A 23,843-nucleotide genomic window follows, 5' to 3' on the forward strand; every position below is an offset into this window, starting at 1 on the left:
AGAGGCAGAGACACAGGCGGAGGAAGAAGCAGGCTCCATGCACCGGGAGCCCGATGTGGGATTCGATCCCGGGTCTCCAGGATCGCGCCCTGGGCCAAAGGCAGGCGCCAAACCGCTGCGCCACCCAGGGATCCCTATTATCGCATTTTAAAATGACAATAATAGGGGGGATCCCTGGGTAGCTCAGCGGTTTGGCGTCTGCCTTCGGCCCAGGCTGTCACCCCGAGGTCCCGGGATCGAGTCCCGCATCGGGCTCCCGGCATGGAGCCTGCTTCTCCCTCTGCCTGTGTCTCTGCCTTTCTCTCTCTCTCTCTCTCTCTCTCTGTGTGTGTCTCTCATGAATAAATAAATAAATCTTAAAAAAAATAAAATGACAATAATAAACCCATTGTGTTAATATATAAACCTACGTTAATAAAAATAATAAGTTTTCCAGACAAACAAACAAGCAAACAAAATGAATGAGGCACCTGGCTGGCTCAGAAGAGCAAGAGACTCTGGATTCTAGGGTTGTGAGTTCGAGCCCCACATTAGCTGTAGTGATTACTTAAATAAATAAAACTTTTAAAAAATTTTAATAATGAAGTTAGTGAGAAGAGTGGCATTGTTTTTTGTTTGTTTGTTTTTTACCGTTTTGCAAGTATATCTGTAATGCTTGGCTCAGCAGAAGATTTGTGCCTTGTACCTACTTGTGATCTTGTGATACGTATTCTACCACGATACTGCACGCTGTGTGGCTTCTGGAAAAATCCAGCGTACACTCATCGGAGAGTGAGTGAGAAAGGCAGGTAAGGTGTCAGTGTTAGAATGAAAGTAATTTTCATACTAGGGGGCGCCTGGCTGTCTCAGTTGGTAGAGCATGCTACTCTTGATCTTGGGGTCATGAGTTTGAGCCCCATGTAGGGTGTAGAGATTACTAAAAAAATAAATTGTAAAAAAAGAAAGAAAGAAAAAGAAAACAATTTTGACCTCTTGGATTCCCTGACAGGCTCTTGGGGACCCCCAGGGAACTCTGAACCACACTTTGGGAAGTGTAGTTCCCAAAGTGGGAAGTGTCCTGCCGTCCATGGTTTTGAAATCAGTAAAGCTCCCACACCAGAAAGTTTGATCATCAGTTTGGAGACAGAATTCAACCTAAACAGATACACGATCTTAAATTATTTCTCCGTCAGTGGGGCTGTCCACAGATTTCATCACGGAAATATTAAAGTGACGGCAGCCCTACCCCAGACCGCACTGAGGCTGTTCAGAACATACCGCGTATATTTCTACGGCCTTATCAAAATCTCAAAATTCCCAAATTCAGAACACACCTGGCCCCGGGGTTTCGGATAAGAGACCTGTCAGAAATTAAAATCCCATGCATGGATATTTCCCCCACGCAATCAGGGCACTCTGCTTATGTTCTAGCTTATTCTATTTCATTTCCCAGCAAAACTCTGGGCATGAGCCACAAGCTTGATGTCACATCGCAGTAATGGCTCACAGTCTGAAAAACTCTGGGGGACCTTCTGAAAGCCCCTGTGACGACCCTCTCTCTGAAGGGCAGAGGGCAGATTTGACTCATTCCTTCCCACAAGCCCAAACTCTGGCCAAGGGCCGGGCTCAGTACATAGTAGGCATTGAATAAACGTTTGTGGCGTGAATAAATGAAGAGTGAGCTGGAGACAGAGTTGGGACTGCAACCCCGTCGCTGCCGTTCTCTAGGACTCAAAAATTCTGTCCACCTTGTCCCCAACGATCCAGGCGGCCGGCCGCCGGCTCCTGCTCCTGCTTCCTCTCGGGGAGGCGATGAACCCGAGCCGCCCTTCTGGCGGAGCCAGAACTACATTTCCCACAAGTCTCAGGGCTGGGACTACACTTCCCATGAGCCCCTGCTCTCGCCAGGTTCGGTGCCCTTCAGCCGCCGGGGCAGTTAATTGCATCTTCAGCGCGCCCTCCCCAGCCCCCAGTTTCCTTCTCTCTACCCACACCTGGTCAGTCCACCTTCCAGGGGTGGTCCCGGCGCCCTCTAACCCCCACCCCTCCTCGCGCGATGAACCTGCCTCAGTTTCCCCAGCGAGACCCCGAGAGGCAGCCCCTCCCCCACCCCCATGGGGAGGGCTGTGCGCCGCGGGGTGCGTGAGCCGCGCGTCCCTGCCGCGCCCCTGGGTGGGGAGAGCCTTGGAACCCCCGCTGGCGGGCGGGGGCGGGGCTGGCGCGCAGGGGAGGGGGGCCCGGGTCGCCGCCGCGGGTGCGCTGGGAGGCTGCGTCTGGGCTGCGCAGCTCCGGCCTGGCCTCGCGCGGGAGGGACGCATCGCAGGTGCTCACGGACCGCGGGGACGTCCGCGCGCAGGGTGGGAGTCGGTGCTTCCGGTGTGTCTGCAGCTCGGGGTGCTGTGGGGTGGGGTGCGAACCCCCCGACGGCGGCGGCCTGGCACGTGACGTGTGCGTCCTTGTCTGTTTTGTCTGTGTCCCTGTCGGACCGAGTTCCAGTCCCCAGCTCTGCCACTTCCCTGCTGTGTGCCTTGGGGCAGGTGACCGCACCTCGCCTGACTCAGTTTCCTCATCTGTACGATGGGGATGATAAAAGCACCTGCCTCAGAGGGCTGTTGTGTAAAGCGCCGAGAACGCTGCCGGCGCAGAGTAAATGCTCAGAAGAATAAATAAATAAAGTAAACTATGATTATGTATCTTTTGTATGAAGCAAGCGTCTCTGGCTATGTCATGGCTGCGTAACCTCGTAGGAAATGTGGGTATTTGTGATGCGTGCGTGTTTGTAGGTGTAGTGCATGTCTGCATCTTCGTAGGTGTTGTGTGTCCCCGGGTGTATTTATGTATGTGATGTGTGGAAATGACGGGCAAGGTGTCTTTGTGACCTTGTATGAAATGTGTGCATATTTGCAATGGGTCTGTCCATGTGTTTAAGTATGTGATGTGTGGATCTGTCTGTGTTGTGTGTCTGTGTGTTTATGTATAATGCAGATGACTGAGTATACTTAGAAACGATGTGTCTGTGTGTCCGTGTATGATGTTACTTATGGGTATTTTTGCCTGTGATCTGTGTAGCTTCGTATGCATGTGTAATTCTTTGAATGTGTTGTGTCTATATCCATGTATCCAGTTCTGATGGTTGATGTGTCTCTGGGTATGTGACATGTGTCCATGCGTTCAGGTAAGTCAAGCGCGGGTGTGTGTGAGAGCCGTGTGTGTCCTCTAAGTACCTGTGAATATGTGTGTGTTGTGTGTGTTTTCGTGTTGGTGACATACATGTCTCTCCATGCACCCACCGTGTGTCTGTGGATATTCGTGCGTGTGATAGGTGTATCTATGTTAGTGCATGTCATGTGTGTGTCTGTCTCTGTGAAAGTGATGTCTGTGTGTATGTGTGTGGTGTGAGAGTCTGTGTATCCGTGTATGTCATGCTGGTGTCTGCAAGTGTCCTTTGTTGCCCATGTGCGAGATGTCTGTGTGTTGTCACTGTGTGCCTCGGCATGCCCCCGTGGTGTCCGCGTGAATCTTTGTGGGGTGGGTGTCTGTGTATTCGGGGCTTTACTTTGTGGCAGGTGTGGGTCTTTGTGATGCTTTGCTGTTCCTGTGTGACAGGGTGCATCTGTGCCGGGGGCCGGCCTGCCTGTACGTACCCAGTGCAGCCGTCGTCCCTGCGTCTTTGTGTGTGACGTGTACGTGTCCCCGTCTGCCGATGGCTGTCCACCTTTGTATGTGATGTGCTTGTCTATGAGGGTCTCTGCGACGTGTGTCAGGCATGTGTGGGCTGCGTGTGCCTGACATCTGCATCTTGGCGTGGAGCACACGTGTCCGTGCTGGTGGCGTGTCACAGTAGTGCTGGGGCCAGGCACTGTGGGCCCTGTGCACCCCCCCACAAGGGTCTGCTGGTCCCTGTCTGTCCCTCCTCCTCCCCTCCCTCCTGGCAGCCAATGCTACTGGGGAGCCAGTTGCCATGACGACGCTCCATCCTCCCTCCATCCTCCCTCCTCCCACCCTTCCTCTGACAGGCTCTCTGCTCCCCCAATCCTGGCTGCCCTCGGGGGCGGGGCCCTCATTCTCCCCCCCCATCCTACCCTCTCCCCCCCACCCCAGCAACCCCGGCTCCCCAGCTCCTCTCCTCTGTCCGCCTCTCCATCCCTTCATCTGTCTGTCCCTTCAAAGAGGGGGAGGGGGGTACCTGAGCCAGTAAGCAGCCCCTCCCTCCCCCTGTCCTGCGTCTCCTGCCCCTCTCCTGGGCCGGGGGGAGGCCAGGGTCGCGCGGGTCCCCATGGCTGGGGGCTGAGGGCCCGCCCCCCCCTCCTCCCCAGCCGCCACCACCTCCACCTCCCTTCCATCCTCGACAAGATGCCTGCCCCCGGCGCCCTCATCCTCCTCGCGGCCGTCTCCGCCTCCGGCTGCCTGGCGTCCCCGGCCCACCCCGGTGAGTCTGTCTGGCCATCCGGCTGTCCGGCGGCCCCCCACCCCCACCCCGGCCTGCCCGGGGTCGGTCCGCGGCGCTCCGGCTCCACCATCACCTGCGTGCGCGTCTCCCCGCTGCGGAGCCAGGGCCCGGGCAGCCGCGGCGACGGTGCCTCTGTCAGCAGGGCCTGTGGGAGGAAGGCTGGGGGCTGGGTGGGGAGGGGGTCCGTTTGGGCAACATGTGTGTGTGCACACGCATGTGTGCGTGCAGGTGTGTGCAGGCAGCCTGGGAAGGATGGGGCCTCTGGGAGAATTGGGGGCAGAGGGGAGGAATACTATTTCTAAGGGGGACACAGCATAGGAGGCTGCCTCCAGCTTTGGGGGAGACCCAGGGCTTGCGGAGTTCCCTTCTCAGGGGCTTGGGCTGGGGACGGAGGACGTGTGTGTACTCCACCAGTCCCTAAAAGAGACAGGCCTCAAACCCCGTAACTAGAGGGTTCCAGCGTGGGGCAGGAATCTTCTCCCCGCCTGCAGTTGGGGGGCTCATCCTCTTGCCCAAATAGGGGGTAATGAGAGTCCCCGTTGGAGCGTATTTTAAATTCTAAGAGCACCAGGCTCCACTATTACACTTCCTTCCCTCAGTCCTCACTGGAACTCATCCAAGCCTGCGGTGAGGTGATGGGGGGGGGGGTCCTAGCTTGGGGTGAGAGGAGGGACCCCACCCCCAACCCAACCACCTGAGAAGGCCTCAAACTACAACTCCCACAATGCCCTGGGCCATCCGGCTCCTCTGCCAAGGAGACCCTGGTTGCAGGGCATTGTGGGAGTTGTAGTCAATCCTGGCCAGGATGGGAGGGGTGGGGGCCAGGATGGAATCTGGGAGCTTGGGGCTAGAAGCCGGGACCCCAGCCCAGTCCTGTGCCCACAGATGGATTCGCCCTGGGCCGGGCCCCTCTGGCTCCTCCCTACGCCGTGGTCCTCATTTCCTGCTCCGGCCTGCTGGCCTTCATCTTTCTCCTCCTCACCTGTCTGTGTTGCAAACGGGGTGATGTCGGCTTCAAGGTGAGGTGCATGGGGATTCAGGTAGGGAGGAAGACTCCAACAAGCCTCCTTTGCCCCTGAACCCAGGTAGCTGGTGGGGGAGAGGGGCAGTAAGTCTGGCAGCACCTTCCGGCCTGAAGTTCTGGCAAGATCTGGAGTCTTGGGATGCAGATCGGGGAACAGTTATAAGAAAGACGGGGAGACACACGGATGAAAAGGATGATGGCATGTCTCAGCACTGTGTTCTCCCACCCCTCACCTCTCCCGGCCCCCAGGAGTTTGAGAACCCTGAAGGGGAGGATTGCTCCGGGGAGTACACTCCCCCGGCGGAGGAGACCTCCTCCTCACAGTCGCTGCCCGATGTCTACATTCTTCCGCTGGCTGAGGTCTCCCTGCCGATGCCTGCCCCGCAGCCTTCACACTCAGGTACTCTCCACGCCTAGACTAGGATCCCACGCCCCCACAGGAGAGTCTTCCCTCAGGGGGGCCAGGGAGCTGAGGTCCCCCGCAGCCAAGGGGAAAGGCAGAGGTGGGAGCCACAGAATCCTGAAGGCGGCCAAAAGGGAGTCAGAGATCATCTCCAGGAAAGCCACTGCTTAATCCACAGCCAGATTGGGGGATTCCTATGGGGTAGTGAGTGGTGAGGTCAGCCTAGATCTCAGTCTCAGAGGCAGCCAATGGCAGGCTGAAGTCAGGTCACAGGATCTTGAAACGCCAAAGGGAAGGATGGGTTGGATGCTGGGAACTTGAGGGCAGCCAATGAGGAGGCTGAGATCCGTCAGGGAATTTGGGGGCAGCCAATGAAAAGAGACTGGTATCTGCTTTGACCCCCCCCCCCCAGGTGCCACTGAATTGGCGGAGGGGGGGCGGTTTGGGGGTGTCAGTGGCACTTGGGAGGGGAAGAGAGGCTAAGAGACCTCCCCTTTTTGCCCTCCTCCACCTCCTCCCAGATATGACCACCCCCCTGGGCCTTAGCCGCCAGCATCTCAGCTACTTACAAGAGATTGGGAGTGGCTGGTTTGGGAAGGTGAGTGGGGCTGGGGCTGGGAGGGAGGGGGATCCATACAATCCAGGGCTGTGCTCCTGTTCTGTGTCCATCCCCTCCCTGCTCCCACCACTTCTCATCTGTCCCCTGCCCTTCAGCCCCCCAGCGCCCTCACCTCTGTCCGCCCCTCACCTACTCCCACCTACCCCAACCCCCCTACATCTGTCAGTCAGCGCCTCCCTCCTCACTCCATTGACCACTCTGCCTCGCCACCTGGCTCTCCACGCGTCCGTCTGTCCATCCTTCCATCCGTCCCTGCATCCATCGGACTCTGGGCCCGTGAGTCTCTCACTCTGCGTCTGATGGGGGAGGGGGGTGACAAGGGTGGTGGGATCTGGAGGGAGAGGCTGGCAAGAAGTGGGGAGAGTTGAAGCCACGCAGTGGGGTGGAGGTGGTCCTGGGGCCTGGGCTGGGGAAACTGCAGGCGCTGACTCTCCGGTTCCCTTGACCAGGTGATCCTGGGAGAGATATTCTCCGACTACACCCCAGCCCAGGTGGTGGTGAAGGAGCTCCGAGCCAGCGCGGGGCCCCTGGAGCAGCGCAAGTTCATCTCAGAAGCGCAGCCCTACAGGTATGGGGGCTTCTCAGCAGATGAGGGCCGTGGAGGCCCAAAGATGGGAGGTTTGCACCTCAGGGAGGTGACATTTGAGAGTGGGGGGAGTGGGAGGAGTAGAGCGTGGAGTTAAACCTGGTTTGAATCCTGGATCTACTTCTTCCTGGCTGTGTGACTTGGCGGACAGAATTTGCCTCTCTGAGCCTCAAGCCTTGGGTTCCTCCTCAGTACCGTGAGCCAGGGACATGAAATGAGGGGCAGTGTGACAAGGGTGATGGGAAGGGCACAGAAGCTGAGCTAGAGGCCTGCCCCTCTCCACCCTGAACCTCAGAATCTTCATCTAGGAAGTGAGTCCGAGAAGCCCAAACATCCTACTGGGCTGTTAGGTCTGGGAAGGCAGGACCCTGTCCCTCCCCTGCTTGGTCTCCCCTCTGCTCTAAGGACTTCTAGGCAAGAACTAGGTAAACACTTGCTACATAAACGCCTCCTGAGGTAGTAATTGCCCTGTTGTGGAAAGGATCTGTATACGGAGAACCTTTTTCAAATGATTTTTAAAGTGGGTATACCCTGAGAGATACAGACACTGGACTTTATCACCCTCATGCTCTAAAGCCTCCCATGGCTCCCTGTTGCCAGCAGGACAAAGTTGCACTCCTCTGTATAGCCCACACTCCCTGCAAGGCCTGGCTCTGTTCCTTTCCTGCCACTGGGCTCCTTGGCCTAGCCATCCTGGCCTCTTCGCTGATCCTTTCCCATAACAGTCTCTTTCCTGCCTCAGGACCTTTGTCCTTACTGTTCCTTCTATCTAGAATATTCCTGGCTCATCCACCCCTGGCTCCAGACAGTGGGCTCCCTTCCCCTCCTCAGGTCTCTGGTCAGAAAGGCCTTCCCTTACAAACACAGACACACACACACACACACACACAGACACACACACACACACATTCACTCCACGTAAGGAGGGCCCTGGGAGGCTCCATCACACCAATTCGTGCATTTTCTTCATAACACATATTTCATCTGTTTACTTGCTTATTTGCCTGCCTCTCCCTAGACCCATCCTGGCAACCACTAGCCACATATGGCTATTTAAATTTATGTTAAGTAAAATGAAATCAAATGAAAAATTCATTGCCTCAGCTACATGCACCACATTTCAATTGCTTAGTAGCCACAGATGGCCAGTGGCTCCCATGTTAGACAGCTCAGATCTAGAACATTCCCACAGAAATTCTCACAGAAAGTTCTGTCGGAGAGCGCAGGACCACACTGGCAGCTCGGGGGTCCTCGTTTGCTGAGCGAGCCAGAAACCTGGGCTCAAGTCCCCGCTCTGCCATGGTTACCAGCTGTGTGACCCTGGGTGAATCGCTTTATGTCTCTGAGCCTCTGTTTCCTCTGGATTAAATGGGGAACATCATCCTGCCCAGCAAGGTTCTGGGAGGGTTTGATAGCAGAAGCGGCCAACCTTGGCTCAGATTGGTAGGTATGGGGTGCATCCAAGCAATCTTCGATATCCCCCATCCTAAAGCCCACACTCAGAGCTCCAGCTGTTTTGCAAGGCCCCAGTACAGCCCAGTGGTTTATGACCACATTGTCTTGTGATTCCTCGACCAGGCAGGAGCTGGAGGCACTGTTGTCCCAAGGGGAGAAGGTTGGACACAGGCAGTGAGCCTGGGCGCTGGCCCTACAGCACACGAGTAGCCCCTGCCTCCTGCCAGACCCCAGTGGGAAAATAACTCACTGCACGCTTACCTCTGAGCCAGGCCCTGGGTACAAGCCTGGAATTTTTTTTTTTTAAGATTTTATTTATTCATTCATGAGAGACAGAGAGAAAGAGAGAGGCAGAGACATAGACAGAGGGAGAAGCAGGCTCTCTGCAGGAGCCCGATGTGGGACTTGATCCCAAACCCTGGGATCAGGCCCTGAGTCAAAGCCCTGAGCTCTACCGCTCAGCCACCCAGGTGTCCCAGTCTGGAATGTTTTAATTCTCCTACAGACCCCAGGCCTCGTATCGCGGTAAAGTCTTTCATGGTGCATATTTTCATTGAGCACCTGTTTAGGCACCAGGGACATGGCACCTGAACAGAAAGCCCCAAATTCTTGTCCTAGTGGGGCTCCCCCCCTAGTGGAGGAGACACGCAATAAACGAGGAAAGAAATTTAAGGAAGAAAATGTCAGAGACTGGCAGGTGCCATGAGGAAGTGAGGCAGCACGTGACAGAGAGGGGAGCTATGGATGATCATGGGGGGAGGTGAGGTGGACTGGGAGGGATCTGGCACGCAAGCATTGTGGGAAGCATGTTCCAGGCAGAGGGAAGAGCAGCTGCAAAGATGGGAAGGCAGGAGAATGTGGGGCGATATGAAAATCAAACAATATGTTAACTTGTTCACATAAAAGCTGTAATAATAGTGAGGATCTTCCATTATGTGCTGGCTCTTCTCTGGTCTCATTAAATTCCTCTCTGCAACTGGCTGCGGGGTGACTGTGGCTGTCCCCATTTTACAGCTGAGGAAAATTGAGGCAGGAAGAGGTGAAATGATTTCTCTGGGGTTTCACACCTGGCAAAGGTGGGGCTCAGGGGGCATCCAGCTGGCTCAGTCAGTGAAGCATGTGACTTTTTTTTTTAAGGTAGATTTATTTATTTATTTATTTATTTATTTATTATTGACACACAGAGAGAGGCAGAGATACAGGCAGAGGGACAAGCGGGCCCCCTATTGGGAGCCTGATGTGGGACTCAGGGAGCCTGATGTGGGACTCAATCCCAGGCCTCCGGGATCACGACCTGAGCCAAAGGCAGACGCTCATCTCCTGAACCATCCAGGCGCCTCTAAGATTTATTTATTATATATAGAGAGAGCGCATATAAGCGGGGAGGGGCGGAGGGAGACAGAGAGAGAGAACCCCAAGCACCCTCCATGCCCAGCATGGAGCTCTGACCTGGGCCTCCATCCTGCACCCCTGAGATTGCCACTTGATCGCTGAAATCAAGCGTCAAGTGCTTAACCCACTGAGCCACTCAGGTGCCCCAGAGTGTGTGACTCTTGATCTTGGGGCTGTGAGTTCGAACCCCACACTGGAGGTAGAGATAACTTTAAGTAAAAAGAAAGGTGGACTCAGGATTCAACCTTCCTGCTGGCCCTCCAGCCTATTACCCACAGTGTGAGGCTAAAGGAGGGGGCTTGGGGCAGTGATGTTTCTTTGGGAAATGATGTTGAAGCTGAGGCCCGAGGGATGAGGAAGACTCTGCTGAGTGGAGGGCTCCTAACAGAGTGAAGTGTAAGTGCAAAGGCCTGGAGCCTAAGTGGGTGCCTGTGTGTCGGGGGGATGTGCAGGGCAGGCGGCGAGAAGCCATGCTGAGGAAAGGCAGGAAAGACTCAGCTGTGAGCCTTGCTCTGTCCCCCGGTGCGGGGGAGCCACAAAGGGCTGTGAGCAGGCGAGTCGCATGTCAGAGACGGACTACAAGGGAGAGGTCAGAGGCAGGGAGGCAGGGAGGAGGCTGAGAAGAGAGTCCAGGAGGTGAGGAGGAGGCTCCAGTCAGGCTGTGGGGAGGGAAGGGGCTGAGCAGAGGTGAGGTGGAGAGGAAGGAGGGCAAGGACCCCCAGGTACTGGAGGATAGTGGGGCTGACCCCCTTCCAGATGAGGGGGAGGGAGGGAGGGTGCGTGTTGAGGGGGCCTGAGTGTGGGGGTGCGCCCAGTAGACTGGAGGCGGAAGAGACCGAGACCAAAGAGGTGGGAGCAACATATTGGAGGCTGGGGTGCGTGGGACAAAGGTCTGTGGTGGGCTGAAAGCGGCTGCTTCCTGACCCTGCCGCCTCCCCACTCTGGTCCCAGGAGCCTGCAGCACCCCAACGTCCTCCAGTGCCTGGGCGTCTGTGTGGAGACACTGCCCTTTCTGCTGATTATGGAATTCTGTCAACTGGTGAGGGTCTGCGGACGGAGGGCAGGGTGGAGGCTGGACGGGCTGCGGGGCTGCCAGCAAGCCTAGGGTCCCCGGAATCTTTGGCAATAACACGCGGGACGTGCGCTGACCTTTCCTGAGCGCTTGCCGTAGATGGGCCCTCACTCAGACGGCGTGCAGTGAACTAGCATGCGAGGGGGGTTCTGTGGTTAGGCCCCTCTGAGCAGCAGGGGAAACTGAGGCTCAGGGGAGCTGCCCACTGAGTGCAGAGGCCGCCCCCCATCCCCGCCTCAGACAGGCTGGATGTGTGGGTTCCTGACCCCACCCCTCCTTCCTTCCAGGGGGACCTGAAACGTTACCTCCGGGCCCAGCGACCCCCTGAGGGCCTATCCCCTGAGCTGCCCCCTCGAGACCTGCGGACACTGCAGAGGATGGGCCTGGAGATCGCCCGCGGGCTGGCACATCTCCACTCCCACAACTACGTGCACAGGTGGCTCTCGCGAGCCACGGGGAAGAGGGTGGTGGAGGCACTACTTAGGGAGGGGTCGAGGCTATGGGGGCGGGAGGTGGGGCCACAGGGAAGGGGCGCAACCCTGGGGAGAAAGCACGAGCCGCCGGCGGAGTCGGGAGGGGAGGAGGTCCGGAGGGGAAGGTTCGGAAGAGGAGAGGGAGGAGTCAGGAGAGGGAGCGGGATCGGGAGGGGAGGAGTCACAGGGGAGAGAGGGAGGAGCCTTGGCGGGGAAGGGTCAGAAGGGGAGAGGGAGGGGTCACAGAGGAGAGGGAGGAGTCAGGAGAGGAGGAGGTTTGGGGAGGCGGAGGAATCAGGGCAGGGGAAGAGGAGTAAGGGCAAGAAGGCAGAGGGGCGGGGCGTGGGCGGTGGGCGGGGCTGGCAGCTACCCCCCCCCCCCCCCGCCCCGCTGCCCCCTCCTCACCTCACGTCCTTGCCCCGCCCCCAGCGACCTGGCCCTGCGCAACTGCCTGCTGACCTCCGACCTCACCGTGCGCATCGGAGACTACGGGCTGGCCCACAGCAACTACAAGGTGGGGGCCGCCCTCCATCAGGGCGGGGGGCGGGGGGAGGGCCCGCACCCGCCTGACCCCGCTCCGGCGCGCCCCCCAGGAGGACTACTACCTGACCCCCGAGCGCCTGTGGATCCCGCTGCGCTGGGCGGCGCCCGAGCTCCTCGGGGAGCTGCACGGGACCTTCATGGTGGTGGACCAGAGCCGCGAGAGCAACATCTGGTGAGGGGGCCCCCACTGCGGGCTGCGCGGGGCCGGGGCGGCGAGGAAGGTGGAAGAAGGGTCACGGTTCCCGGCTGCGGAAACAGAGGCTGGAAGAGAGGCCCCCAGGCGGGGCAGGGCAGGGCAGGGTTCTGACCTCTCTCCTCCCTCTGCTCCCCGCAGGTCCCTGGGGGTGACCCTGTGGGAGCTCTTTGAGTTTGGGGCTCAGCCCTACCGCCACCTGTCAGACGAGGAGGTCCTCGCCTTCGTGGTCCGCCAGCAGCATGTCAAGCTGGCCCGGCCGAGGCTCAAGCTGCCCTATGCCGACTACTGGTGAGGGCAGAGCCTGACCCCCGACCCCTGACCTTCCCATCCCATCCCATCCCATCCCAGGATGTCCCAAAGTCCCTCACCTCTTGGCACACCACCCACAATCTCACTCAGCACTCGCCACAATCCCTAGAGTGGAGCGGAGCACGGATGTCCCCACTCCTTTTGCTGCTTGGAAGGGGTGAAACAGTTGGGGAGCTGCAGCGCTGGTTCGAGAACCCTAGTCTCTCCACTCCAGCAAAACCCCTGCTGCTTGCTTATCTCTGATTCCAGAGCAAACAGCCCAGAGAGGAAAACCACCTAACCATCATCCCCTTACATCTGCCTTGCTGTCCCCCGTTTTTCACCACCCCACCCCCCCTACCGCTGCCGCATCTCTGTCACACACAAACCCTGGGGCTCTGTCCTCGTCTCTCTGGGTCTTGATCTTCCTCTCTGTCCGCCTCCCTTGAGATATCAGTCCTCTTCCCCCTCTGGGTCTCCCCTGACCCCAGTGACCCCTCCACACACGTGTGTATGCACACACACAGGGACACTTCTGTTCTCACCTGTGCCTCCTCCCTGTCCCCCAGGTACGATATCCTGCAGTCCTGCTGGCGGCCACCCGCCCAGCGCCCTTCGGCTTCCGATCTCCAACTGCAGCTCACCTACCTGCTCTCTGAGCGACCCCCACGGCCCCCACCCCCACCCCCCCCACCCCGAGACGGTCCCTTCCCCTGGCCCTGGCCCCCGCAGCACAGCGCGCCCCGCCCAGGCACCCTCTCCTCACCATTCCCCCTCCTGGATGGCTTTCCTGGGGCTGACCCTGACGATGTGCTCACGGTCACTGAGAGCAGCCGCGGCCTCAACCTCGAATGCCTGTGGGAGAAGGCACGCCGGGGGGCTGGCCGCGGTGGGGGAGCGCCCCCCTGGCAGCCGGCCTCTGCACCCCCGGCCCCCCATGCCAACCCATCCAACCCTTTCTACGAGGCGTTGTCCACGCCCAGCGTGCTGCCTGTCATCAGCGCCCGCAGCCCCTCCGTGAGCAGCGAGTACTACATCCGCCTTGAGGAGCACGGCTCCCCGCCTGAGCCCCTATTCCCCAATGACTGGGACCCCCTGGACCCAGGAGTGCCTGCCCCCCAGGCCTCCCAGGCCCCTTCCGAGGTGCCCCAGCTGGTGTCCGAGACCTGGGCCTCCCCCCTCTTCCCTGCGGCCCGGCCCTTCCCCGCCCAGTCCTCGGCATCAGGCAGCTTCCTCCTGAGCGGCTGGGACCCCGAGGGCCGAGGTGCCGGGGAGACCCTGGCGGGAGACCCCGCCGAGGTGCTGGGGGAGCGGGGTACTGCCCCGTGGGCAGAGGAGGAGGAGGAGGAGGAGGAGGGCAGCTCCCCGGGGGAGGACAGCAGCAGCCTCGGGGGTGGCCCCAGCCGCCGGGGCCCGCTGCCCTGTCCCCTGTGCAGCCGGGAGGGGGCCTGCTCCTGTCTGCCCCTGGAGCGGGGGGACGCCGTGGCTGGCTGGGGGGGCCACCCTGCTCTTGGCTGCCCGCATCCCCCCGAGGACGACTCGTCCCTGCGGGCAGAGCGGGGCTCCCTAGCCGACCTGCCCCTGGCCCCCCCCGCCTCGGCCCCCCCCGAGTTTCTGGACCCCCTCATGGGGGCGGCGGCGCCCCAGTACCCCGGGCGGGGGCCACCTCCCGCTCCCCCCCCCCCCGCCGCCACCTCCCCGGGCCCCCGCGGACCCAGCCGTGTCCCCCGACCCTCCCTCGGCCGTGGCCAGTCCCGGCTCCGGCCTGTCATCTCCGGGCCCCAAGCCGGGGGACAGCGGCTACGAGACCGAGACCCCTTTTTCCCCCGAGGGAGCCTTCCCCGGCGGGGGGGCAGCCGAGGAGGAAGGGGTCCCTCGACCGCGGGCTCCCCCCGAGCCCCCCGACCCGGGAGCGCCCCGGCCACCCCCAGACCCGGGTCCCCACCCACTGCCGGGGACCCGGGAGAAGCCGACCTTTGTAGTTCAAGTGAGCACCGAGCAGCTCCTGATGTCCCTGCGGGAGGACGTGACAAGGAACCTCCTGGGGGAGAAGGGGGCAAACCCCCGAGAGACGGGACCCAGGAAGGTGGGGAGAGGCCCCGGGAACAGAGAGAAAGTCCAGGGCCCGAGCAGGGACCCCACAGTCCTGGGCAGCGGGAAGAAAGCCCCAAGCCCGAACGAGGAGCTGAGCCTCCCCATGAACGGGGTGACGGTGCAGAACGGGGGCCAGAGAGCCCTGGACATCGAGGAGAAGGTGGCGGAGAATGGGGCCCCCGGGACTCCCGAGAGAGAAGAGAAAGTGCCGGAGAAAGTGCTGGAGAATGGGGAGGTGACACCCCCAAGGAGGGAGGAGAAAGTGTTGGAGAATGGGGAGCTGAGGTCCCCCGAGAGAGAAGAGAAAGTGCTGGTGAATGGGGGACTGACAGCCTCAAAGATCGAGAAGAAGGTGTCAGAGGATGGGGGCCTGAGACCCCCCAGGAACACGGAGAGGCTACCGGAGACTGGGCCTCGGAGAGCCCCAGGGCCCTGGGAGAAGGCACCCGAGAGTGGGGTGCCAGCCCCAGAGACCTTGCTGGAGAGAGCCCCCGAGCCCGGCGCAGTGGCCTTGTCCCGGAACGGCGGGGAGACAGTCCCTGGCCCCACTGGCCCAGCCCCCAAGAGCGGGGTGCTGGAGCCCGGGACCGAGAGGAGAGCCCCCGAGACTGGGGGGGCACCGAGAGCCCCCGGGGTTGGGAGGCCGGACCTCGGGAGTGGGGGCCGAGCCCCAGCGGGCACGGGGATGGCCCCCGGCGGCGGCCTCGGAAGCGGCGTGGACGCAAAGGCCGGATGGGCAGACAGCACGAGGCCACAGCCGCCACCGCCACCGCCGCCACCACCGGAGGCACAGCCGAGGAGGCCGGAGCCAGCGCCCCAGAGAACCAGGCCGGAGGTGGCATCCGAGGGAGAGCCCGGGGCCCCAGACAGCAGGGCCGGCGGAGACACAGCACCCAGCACAGACGGGGACCCCCCGCAACCCGAGAGGAAGGGCCCCGAGATGCCACGACTGTTCTTGGACTTGGGACCTCCTCAGGGGAACAGCGAGCAGATCAAAGGTGAGGAGGCTGTTGGGAGCAAGGGGAGCGAGGTTGGGGGCCAAGGCCTGGCTCCTTCCGAGATGTACAGTTGAGCTGAGAGTCTCAGGCTTCCGGGGGGCAGACGGGTCAGGCTGGCAATAGTGAGCACTGACCCTGGAGCCCCACCGCCTGGGCTCAGATCCTGGCTCTGCCCCTTCTCTAGCCCTGTGGCCCTGGACAAGTGACCTTACATATCTGTGCCTCGGTTTCCCGCCCAAAATGGATGATGAGGATAGCACCTGCCTAATAGGGCAGAGAGGCTTGAGAAGGTTAGGACTTCTGAAGCCTCTAGCGCAGCCTGGCACACCCAAGCGCCTGCTTTGATCCCAATTCCATTAGACCCCGGGTCTCAAACTCAGAGGACCACGGGGGCCAGATAGTATTGGGAAATGAATGACGTCGTCTGGGAGTGGCGGGGTGGGAGTTGGGGAAGGAAATGCAGCTCCAGTCAGGACTGCCCACCTGGCGTTGCCAAATGTGCTGCTTTTCCCTTTTAAACCAGAGTTCTGCGTGTTTTAATGGCTGAAGCCGATTCACACGGACCTTCTCTGTGGGCTGGGCGGCCAGCGTGTGATCTCTGGTTTAAACGTGCCAACAAGTGGAGGCATCCATGCAGTGTGCCAGGCCTCCTGTGTGCCAGGCCCTGAGCTGCCCCAAACTGGGACCTGGGGAGCTTCAGACACCCCACCCCCACCCCCGCCAACCATGGTATCAGTGACCTGAAAACTGTAGAAATGTCTTCTGAAACTGAGTTTTGGTAGGAACACAGAAAGTGTTTTTGTCACAGAGGGAGGTTGACTTAAGAGAAAGCTAAATGGCCCCTGTTTAGATGGGGACACAGGCACTGTGGCTCCACCAGAATCACCCAGAGGCCTTAAGTAGTGGTATGAAAGTTATAAAGGACTGGGCCCTGGTTTTTATTGGCAATCTCACAGCCCCCATTGAGGAAAAGGTTATCATCTCTGTTTGCCAGAGAAGCCTGCAGCTCAGGAGGGAGAGGTCAGGAATGGGGCTGGGCACAGAATTTTCCATCCTTACAGCCCATGGTATTAGGATACTATCACTTCCTTGAGATTGATGTGGGGAATGTGCAACCAGCTGTGTCAGGGAAGGCCCCAGACAGCGTGAAAATGTCAGGGGATGAGCAGCTAAGATGCCTCAGAGGATTGTGGGGGGAGGCAGGGAGGGTGTGGTTGGGTGGGCAGATGCTGGGAATAGCCTGCTTTAAAAAAAAAATGCATGAACTCCTATTCATCCTTCAAGACCCCACTCAAATTTCCCCTTCCCTGGGAAGCCTTCCTGATTTCCAAAGGCTATCACCCTGTCCTTCCTGAGAGCTCCTTGAGAGCTCCCACAGCCCCCAACCCCATCGCCCTGAGATGGATGGTCAAGGAAGGCCTCAAGGAGGTGACTTTTGAGCAGATGTGAAGGAAGTAAGCTGGGTGGATATCTGGGGGAAGGGTGTTTCGGGTGGAGGGCGCTGAGATGGGCACTATCTTGGCATGCTCGGGGAACAGCAGAAGGCCAGTGAAGCTGGAATGGAGTGAATGAAGGGAGGAGAGTGACCCGATCCACATCCAGTCTTTCTCCCCACTCTGCCCTGACCCTCCTGTCATCCCCACCATTGTTCCCCACAGGGCCCTGTCACACCATTTTCTTATACATTAATGGAGGGATGAGTGGCCCCTCTTAATCTACTAGTGAGGAGACAGAGACACAAAGAGGTGGATTTACTTGCCCCTGGGCACACAGCAAGCCAGCAGGGTAGGCTTGGGATTTGAAGCCAGGTTTCCTCCTCCAGGGACCTGGAGTCCTTACCTTCCGGCAAGCTGAGATCAGAGAGGCTTTGGGGCGTCTTACCCTGGAGATGGTTTGACGCCCCAATTTTATCTGGCAGTTGAGGGCCAGAGAGGGAGAGGACCTTGGTCAACATCACATAGCAGGGAACATTCATTCATTAATCCCACGAATATTGCCTGAGTACTTCTACCTGCTGGGGATGCAGCCAGCAGGAGCCCAAGTCAAGTCTGCTCTGTGGCAAGGCAAACACAAATCACGTTGCCACAGAAGGACAGTTACACACTGAGATCAGCTGCTTGGAAGGAGCGGTGCTTGGTGCTGTGGGGTGCAGAGCGGGTGACCTTCTGGGAGGCCCCTGAAGGCTGGAAAGCCCAGACAGGAAGGGGGTGAATAGGACTTGAATTAGGAAAGGAAGTTCCAGGCAGAAGGAACAGCCTAAGCAAAGGCTCAGAGGTGGGAGGAATAGGGAGGTGGCCCAAGTGACTGGCTGGAGGTCAAGTCAGAATGAATTGGGGAACAGAGCCTGGAGAGGTCAGCAGGGTCAGGGCACTCGGGCCTGGTGGGTGGCAGAGAGAAGTTGGGGCTTTGTGATGTGGACTCTGGGGAGTCGTGGAGAGGGTTAACCCCTGGTGTAGGGGGAAGATCTCTCCTACTCTGCGTGGACGAAGGCCCCTGAGCAGCCCTTGGGTTCACAAGAGGGGAAACTGAGGCCCATACTGTGGCCTGAGATGACCTGAGGACACACAGCGGGGCAGGAGGGCATGCCTCAGTTTCCCCGGGAGCAGGGGCTCACCGGGTCTCTCCCCTCGCAGCCAAGCTCTCGCGGCTCTCTCTGGCGCTGCCGCCGCTCACGCTCACGCCGTTCCCGGGGCCGGGCCCGCGGCGACCCCCGTGGGAGGGCGCGGACGCCGGGGCGGCTGGCGGGGAGGCCGGCGGGGCGGGGGCGCCGGGGCCAGCGGAGGAGGACGGGGAGGACGAGGACGAGGACGAGGAGGAGGACGAGGAGGCATCAGCGTCGGGCGCGGCGGCGGGGCCGCGGGGCCCCGGGAGGGCGCGGGCAGCCCCGGTGCCCGTCGTGGTGAGCAGCGCCGACGCGGACGCGGCCCGCCCGTTGCGGGGGCTGCTCAAGTCTCCGCGCGGGGCCGACGAGCCCGAGGACAGCGAGCTGGAGAGGAAGCGCAAGATGGTCTCCTTCCACGGGGACGTGACCGTCTACCTCTTCGACCAGGTGCGCGGCCGCGGGGCGGGGCAGGCTGGGGCGGGGCCTGGGAGGGGAGGGGCCAGCTGGGGCGGGGTCTGGGGGGAGGAGCCATCCTGGGGAGGGCGGGGAGGGGGGAGGGGGAGTGTGGGGGAGTGTGGCGGGGGGAACTGGACCGGACTTGGGCCTGGCGTGAGGGGGAGGGTGCTGGACGGCTAGGGCTGGGAGGGAGATACCTGCTAGTGAGGGCGGAGCCCGGAGAGGCTGGGGAGAAAGTGCTGAGAGAGTTGGGGCGGGGCCAAGCGGGGTTGGGGGCGGGGCGGGGCGGGGCGGGCCCGCCCTCCGGCGCTCCGGCGCTCCGGAGGCAGCGGATTGTACCCACTAGGGGCGGGCCTTGGCGAGGCTGCAGGTAGGGCTGAAGAGACGCGGCTTGGGGTTCCGATACTAAGTTCAGGAGCGGGTTCAGAGATAGACAGAGCTCATGAACTGTGGCGGGACCCAGAGCGTGGGTTGAGGATCGTGCGAGGAGTAAGGAGGGCCGAGAGGATGGTGTTGAAAGGGAAGAGGAAAGGGCGGGATGATGCTTGTGGACGGGGGCTAGACGGGTGTGGATGGGTGCAGGTGGGCCTGGAGGGGGCGCACCGGGCTAAGGTTCTGAGATGAGGCTGGCCCGGGCCACTAAGCAAACCGACGGGGGTGGGAGGTGGAGGGCTGGAGCGGGGCGACTTCAGAGGGCAGGGCTCGGGGGCTGGGTCGGGGGTGTCGAAGGCGCAGGATGGGGTGGGGGTGTGGAGGACCGTCGGGGCCGTAGTTCCGCGCCCTGAACTCGGACGCCTGCGGCCGAGATATCGGTAGTTAGGGGTCATGGAGACAAGGCGGGGCTTATGGAGATGGTGTTGGGTTAGGGGGCTCCCGTGGAAGCGTCGCCTGAAGAAGCAGGGAGAGAATTCCTGCGGCGGGGGACTTAGCTGTGGGCGGGAGTCCGCGGTCGAGGGAGGAGCCTCGGGTGGATTTAAGGGATGACCTGAGGTTTCCAAGGCAGATCAGGGGCTCCAACCGCCTTCTCAGAGACTGCGATTGTAAATTGGGGTACCCGAAGCCCCAGAAGCGTTAGCAGGCTGTGTTGCCCGTTGGGAATACAGTGGATGGGATGTGACGGTGCGCCCCCTAATCCACTTCCATAGGAGACGCCAACCAACGAGCTGAGCGTCCAGGGCCCCCCCGAGGGGGACACGGACCCGTCAACGCCTCCAGCGCCCCCGACGCCTCCCCACCCCGCCACCCCCGGAGATGGGTTTCCCAGCAACGACAGCGGCTTTGGTAAGGGGCTGAGGGGGCCTGGAGGGGAAGAGAGAGGCAGGGTCTGGAGGCGGGGCAGAGATGGGGCGGGCCCCGATGGGGCGGGGCCTGGAGGGGAAGAGAGGAGGGGCGGGGGTCTGGGCGGGGCCTGGAGGGAGGAGTGGGGCGGGGCCCGGTGGGGGCGGGGGTCTGGGCGGGGCCTGGAGGGAGGAGTGGGGCGGGGCCCGGTGGGGGCGGGGACTGGAGGGGAAGAGAAAGGGGGCGCGGCCCGATGGGGGCGGGGCCTGGAGGGGAAGAGAGAGGCAGGGTCTGGAGGAGGACAGTGGTGAGGCCAGGTCTGGGGGCGGGAGCTGAATGGGCGGGGCGGGGTGTTGAGGCGCCGCCCACGGTGTAGACGGCGTGATTTAGGTGCCTGAGGAGGGTCTAGAGCTAAAAGCGGCTCCACAAGTGCCGGAGGGTCTGACCGCGTCCTCCCCTCTTCTTTCCTCACCATCCCCCACCCCTAGGAGGCAGTTTCGAATGGGCGGAGGATTTCCCCCTCCTCCCCCCACCCGGCCCCCCCCTGTGCTTCTCCCGCTTCTCCGTCTCGCCTGCGCTGGAGACCCCGGGGCCTCCCGCCCGGGCCCCCGACGCCCGGCCCGCAGGTACGGTGCTTCAGACCCTCGGGCCTGCCCCGCCTCTGCCTTTCTCCGTCCCCATCCCTGAATTTCCTTGCCTTTCTCTCCCCATCCAGCGCGGGAACCAGCTCAACCCAGGCAGTGCCCCACAGATAGACCGGGGCAGTCACGCCCCTTCCCTGAGCCTGTTTGCCCTTCCGGGAGGATGCCCTCAGGATCTTGCCCATCTTGGCCCCGTCTCTTGCCTGGCACTTGTCAGATCCTGATCGCACATCCTTTTGGGGGCACAGGCTGATCAGAGTCAGGGAGAGGAAACCCACTATGCTCAGAGCTGGCTAGTTGAACCGGAACATGGTCAGGGAGTCCCTAGCAATAACCACAACAACAGTACTACTAGTAGTAGTAACAAGTCCTTATATGCGCCCTGCGTTGTGCTTGCCCATCTGAACCGATAGAATCCTCGCTGCGGGCTCTCTGCTGCCTCCTGCTGCCGCTCCGGAGAATACCTCCGGATGCACAGCTTGCGCGGGGCTAGGGAGCACAGGTGTTCCCAGAGCATAGCGCTGAAAAGGTGGAAGGTGCAACCTGCCCCTTTCAGGGAGGGTCGCATTCCTGCTCCCCCAAATCATGGTGGAGTCCAGTCGTTGGCCCTGCCACTCCTTGGCCGTGTCACCCAGGGCAAGTCCCTTTGCCTCTCTGTGCCTCGGTGTCCTCATCCGTGGAGTGGTGATGATCACAAGATCTAACTCCTAAGATTCTTGAGGGGATTAAATGGTTTAATCCTATACACACACACACACACGTACACACAGCCCAGCCCAGCCTGGACATGCATGCAGCAGTGGTCTCTAACTGGTGGCTCTTACTGCACTTAGGGAAGTAGATGGCCACTGAGTGTTGGTTAAGCCCAGGTGCTGTGCTGGGCGCAGGGGATTCCGAGTGGGGCAAGATCCATGAGCCTTCCTCTACCCTACCCCACCCGCAGACACTGACCCCACAGTCTGGCAGTGGGGTCATGAGTAAGTGCAAACTCAGGGTTGCTGGAGAAGCAAATGGCAAGGGGAACGGGCTTTGTCTGTCTGTTTGGCAGTGCCACTTCATCAGGTACTCGGAGGATTGACTGTCATTAACTAGGTGAAGGGGAAGGGGACAGTGTGCTAGCAGATGGAACAGCTTGCACAAGGGCCTGAGGCAGGAGAGACCTTGGCCAGTTCAGGGAACAGAAGGGAGGCGTGTGTGTCTGGGGGTTACTTAGGGAGTGGGGCAGGGGGAGGGGGCAGGGAGGACCATGCAGGGCTTGTGGGTGGGCTGAAGAGAGGGACTTTGTCCTGGGGGCACTAGGGAGCCATGTCAGCTGTGACCAGGGAAAGGACAGCACCAGCTGCTGGTATAGGAAGATCCCCTCCGGGGCCACGTGGGGGCCAACTGGAGGCTGGGAGGCTGGAGAGGAGGCCGGTGCCAGGGTCCAGGAGGGAGAGGAGAGTACAGGCAGGGTTCAGGGCAGGAAGGACAGGGCCAAGGGCAGACTCTTCATTTGGCTACATCTTCAGGTTCCACCTCAAATGTCACTTCCTCCCAGAGGTCTTCTCTGAGGCCTCCATGAGGACAGCGTGGGGTGGGTTCCAGGACATGGGGACACTGCCAAGTGGTGAGTCAGGGCTGAAGCCAGCAGGGCCAGCGTGCCAAGATGACTTCACTAGGAGAGGAGATGGAGGGCCCAGTCCTGTGAAACCCCAAGTCCCTTCCCTCCGCCCACAGATACCCGTGCTGTGGCTGGGCGGGTGTGGCCCACAGTGAGATCCTCCATCCCACAGACCTTGGTTTTCTGGATCTGTGGAATGGGTGGGGGCTTTCGTTCCACTGGGATAGGAGGGGTCATGGGGCAGTTTGGTGGGAGGGCACTTTCAGGCCCTGTGCTGGACGCTGGGGATGCTGCAGTGACCAAGCACAGGGCCATCGTCCCTGAACTTACTCTAGAGAGGCAGGCAGACAGGCAGCTAGCAGACAGTGACTGGGGTTGTCTCAGGGGAGAAGCATGAAGGAGAATAACCAGAGTGACTGGGGGGTGGAGGTGGGGGTGTAAAATGGTGACTTCTTGACTGAGAAGGGCCAGGGAAGACCTCTGAGGAAGGGGCCTGCCTTACAGGGGAAGGGATGAGGAAAGGGCATTCCAGGTGGTTGGAACTGCCATGCAAAGGCCCTGGGGTAGGACTGTGCTTGGAGCCGAGGAGGAACAGCAAGGACAGCGTGGCCTGAGAGGAGTGAGGGGGATGGCGTAGGTGAGGACAGAAGTGGGACAGAACAGATTATCTGGGGCCCTGTGGGCCTGGGTGAGGGCTCCACTTTCATTCCGAGAGAGAGAGAGAGAGAGAGAGAGAGAGAGAGAGAGAGAGAAACAGAGCCATGAGCCTGTCTGCCCAGTAACTGACTTTCTCTCTCCACTCCCTCCTCCTCAGGCCCCGTGGAGAACTGACTCCCCGAAGACCCCACCCTCCTGCACCCCCAGAAGAGGGGTTGAGAGTAGAATCCTCTGTGGACGACGGAGCCACTGCCACCACCACAGACACCGCCTCTGGGGAGGCTCCTGAGGCTGGGCCCTCCCCCTCCCCCACCATGTGCCAAACGGGAGGCCCTGGCCCCCCACCCCCCAGCCCTCCGGACGGCTCCCCCGAGCCCCCCGACCCCCTCGGTGCCAAATGAGGCAGGAAGCCCCTCATCCCTCCCTGGAGAGCCGCCTTTCTTGGAACTGAACTGAACTCTTTCGGGCCTGGAGCCCCTCGGCACAGCGGAGGCCCCTCCTACCCACTCCTGGCCCCAGCGAGGGGCTGCAGGCTTCGGGGACCTGGACCCCCCATCTCGCGTCTCCCCTCCCCGCCCCAGCCCGGCCCCTGGAGGGGCCTCTGGTTCAAACCTTCGCGTGGCATTTTCACATTATTTAAAAAAGACAAAAACAACTTTTTGGAGGAATGCGGGGGCCTGTGCGTGTTTCGGGGCAAAGATCGGGGGAGGGTCCCGGAGAAGTCGCCGGCGGCCGCCGGCTCCGCAGATGGGCAGCTCGAGGCTCAGGAAGGCGGACGCGCGGCGCAGCGGCCCGGCTGCGGCTTCGCACCTCTGGCTCCCCGCTCCGCCCGCTGGGGGCAGCACCGAGCCCGGCTAAGAGGCGGCCGGAGCCCGCGAGGCTGGTCGGACGAGCCGTGTGGCCGCCACGCAGCTGCGGCGCTGGCCAGAGGCCGTCCCAGCGCCGCCCCGGGTGCTCAGGAATGACCCGCCAGCACCCACGTGGCTCCTGGCCACACGCCACACACCTCAGAACAGTGCTGCCCTGTGCCCCCACCG

At 60.8% G+C, this 23,843-nt stretch overlaps 1 protein-coding gene across 1 annotated transcript; it reads left to right on the forward strand.

Moving 5' to 3' along the window:
* Positions 1-2,837: 2,837 nt before the first annotated feature.
* On the forward strand, positions 2,838-23,107 carry LMTK3 (lemur tyrosine kinase 3). Its single transcript, XM_041737181.1, is given in 17 exon segments — positions 2,838-2,861; positions 4,296-4,408; positions 5,315-5,448; positions 5,703-5,853; positions 6,378-6,454; positions 6,925-7,043; positions 10,860-10,947; positions 11,268-11,416; positions 11,883-11,967; positions 12,047-12,168; positions 12,331-12,480; positions 13,050-14,154; positions 14,156-15,572; positions 18,206-18,621; positions 19,776-19,911; positions 20,397-20,534; positions 22,964-23,107. Coding segments are annotated over 16 exon segments (4,380 nt in total). The 5' UTR covers positions 2,838-2,861; positions 4,296-4,332; the 3' UTR covers positions 22,981-23,107.
* The last annotated feature ends 736 nt before the right edge of the window (positions 23,108-23,843 follow it).

This window comes from Vulpes lagopus, chromosome 2 (genome assembly GCF_018345385.1).
Source record: "Vulpes lagopus strain Blue_001 chromosome 2, ASM1834538v1, whole genome shotgun sequence".
NCBI lineage: Eukaryota > Metazoa > Chordata > Mammalia > Carnivora > Canidae > Vulpes > Vulpes lagopus.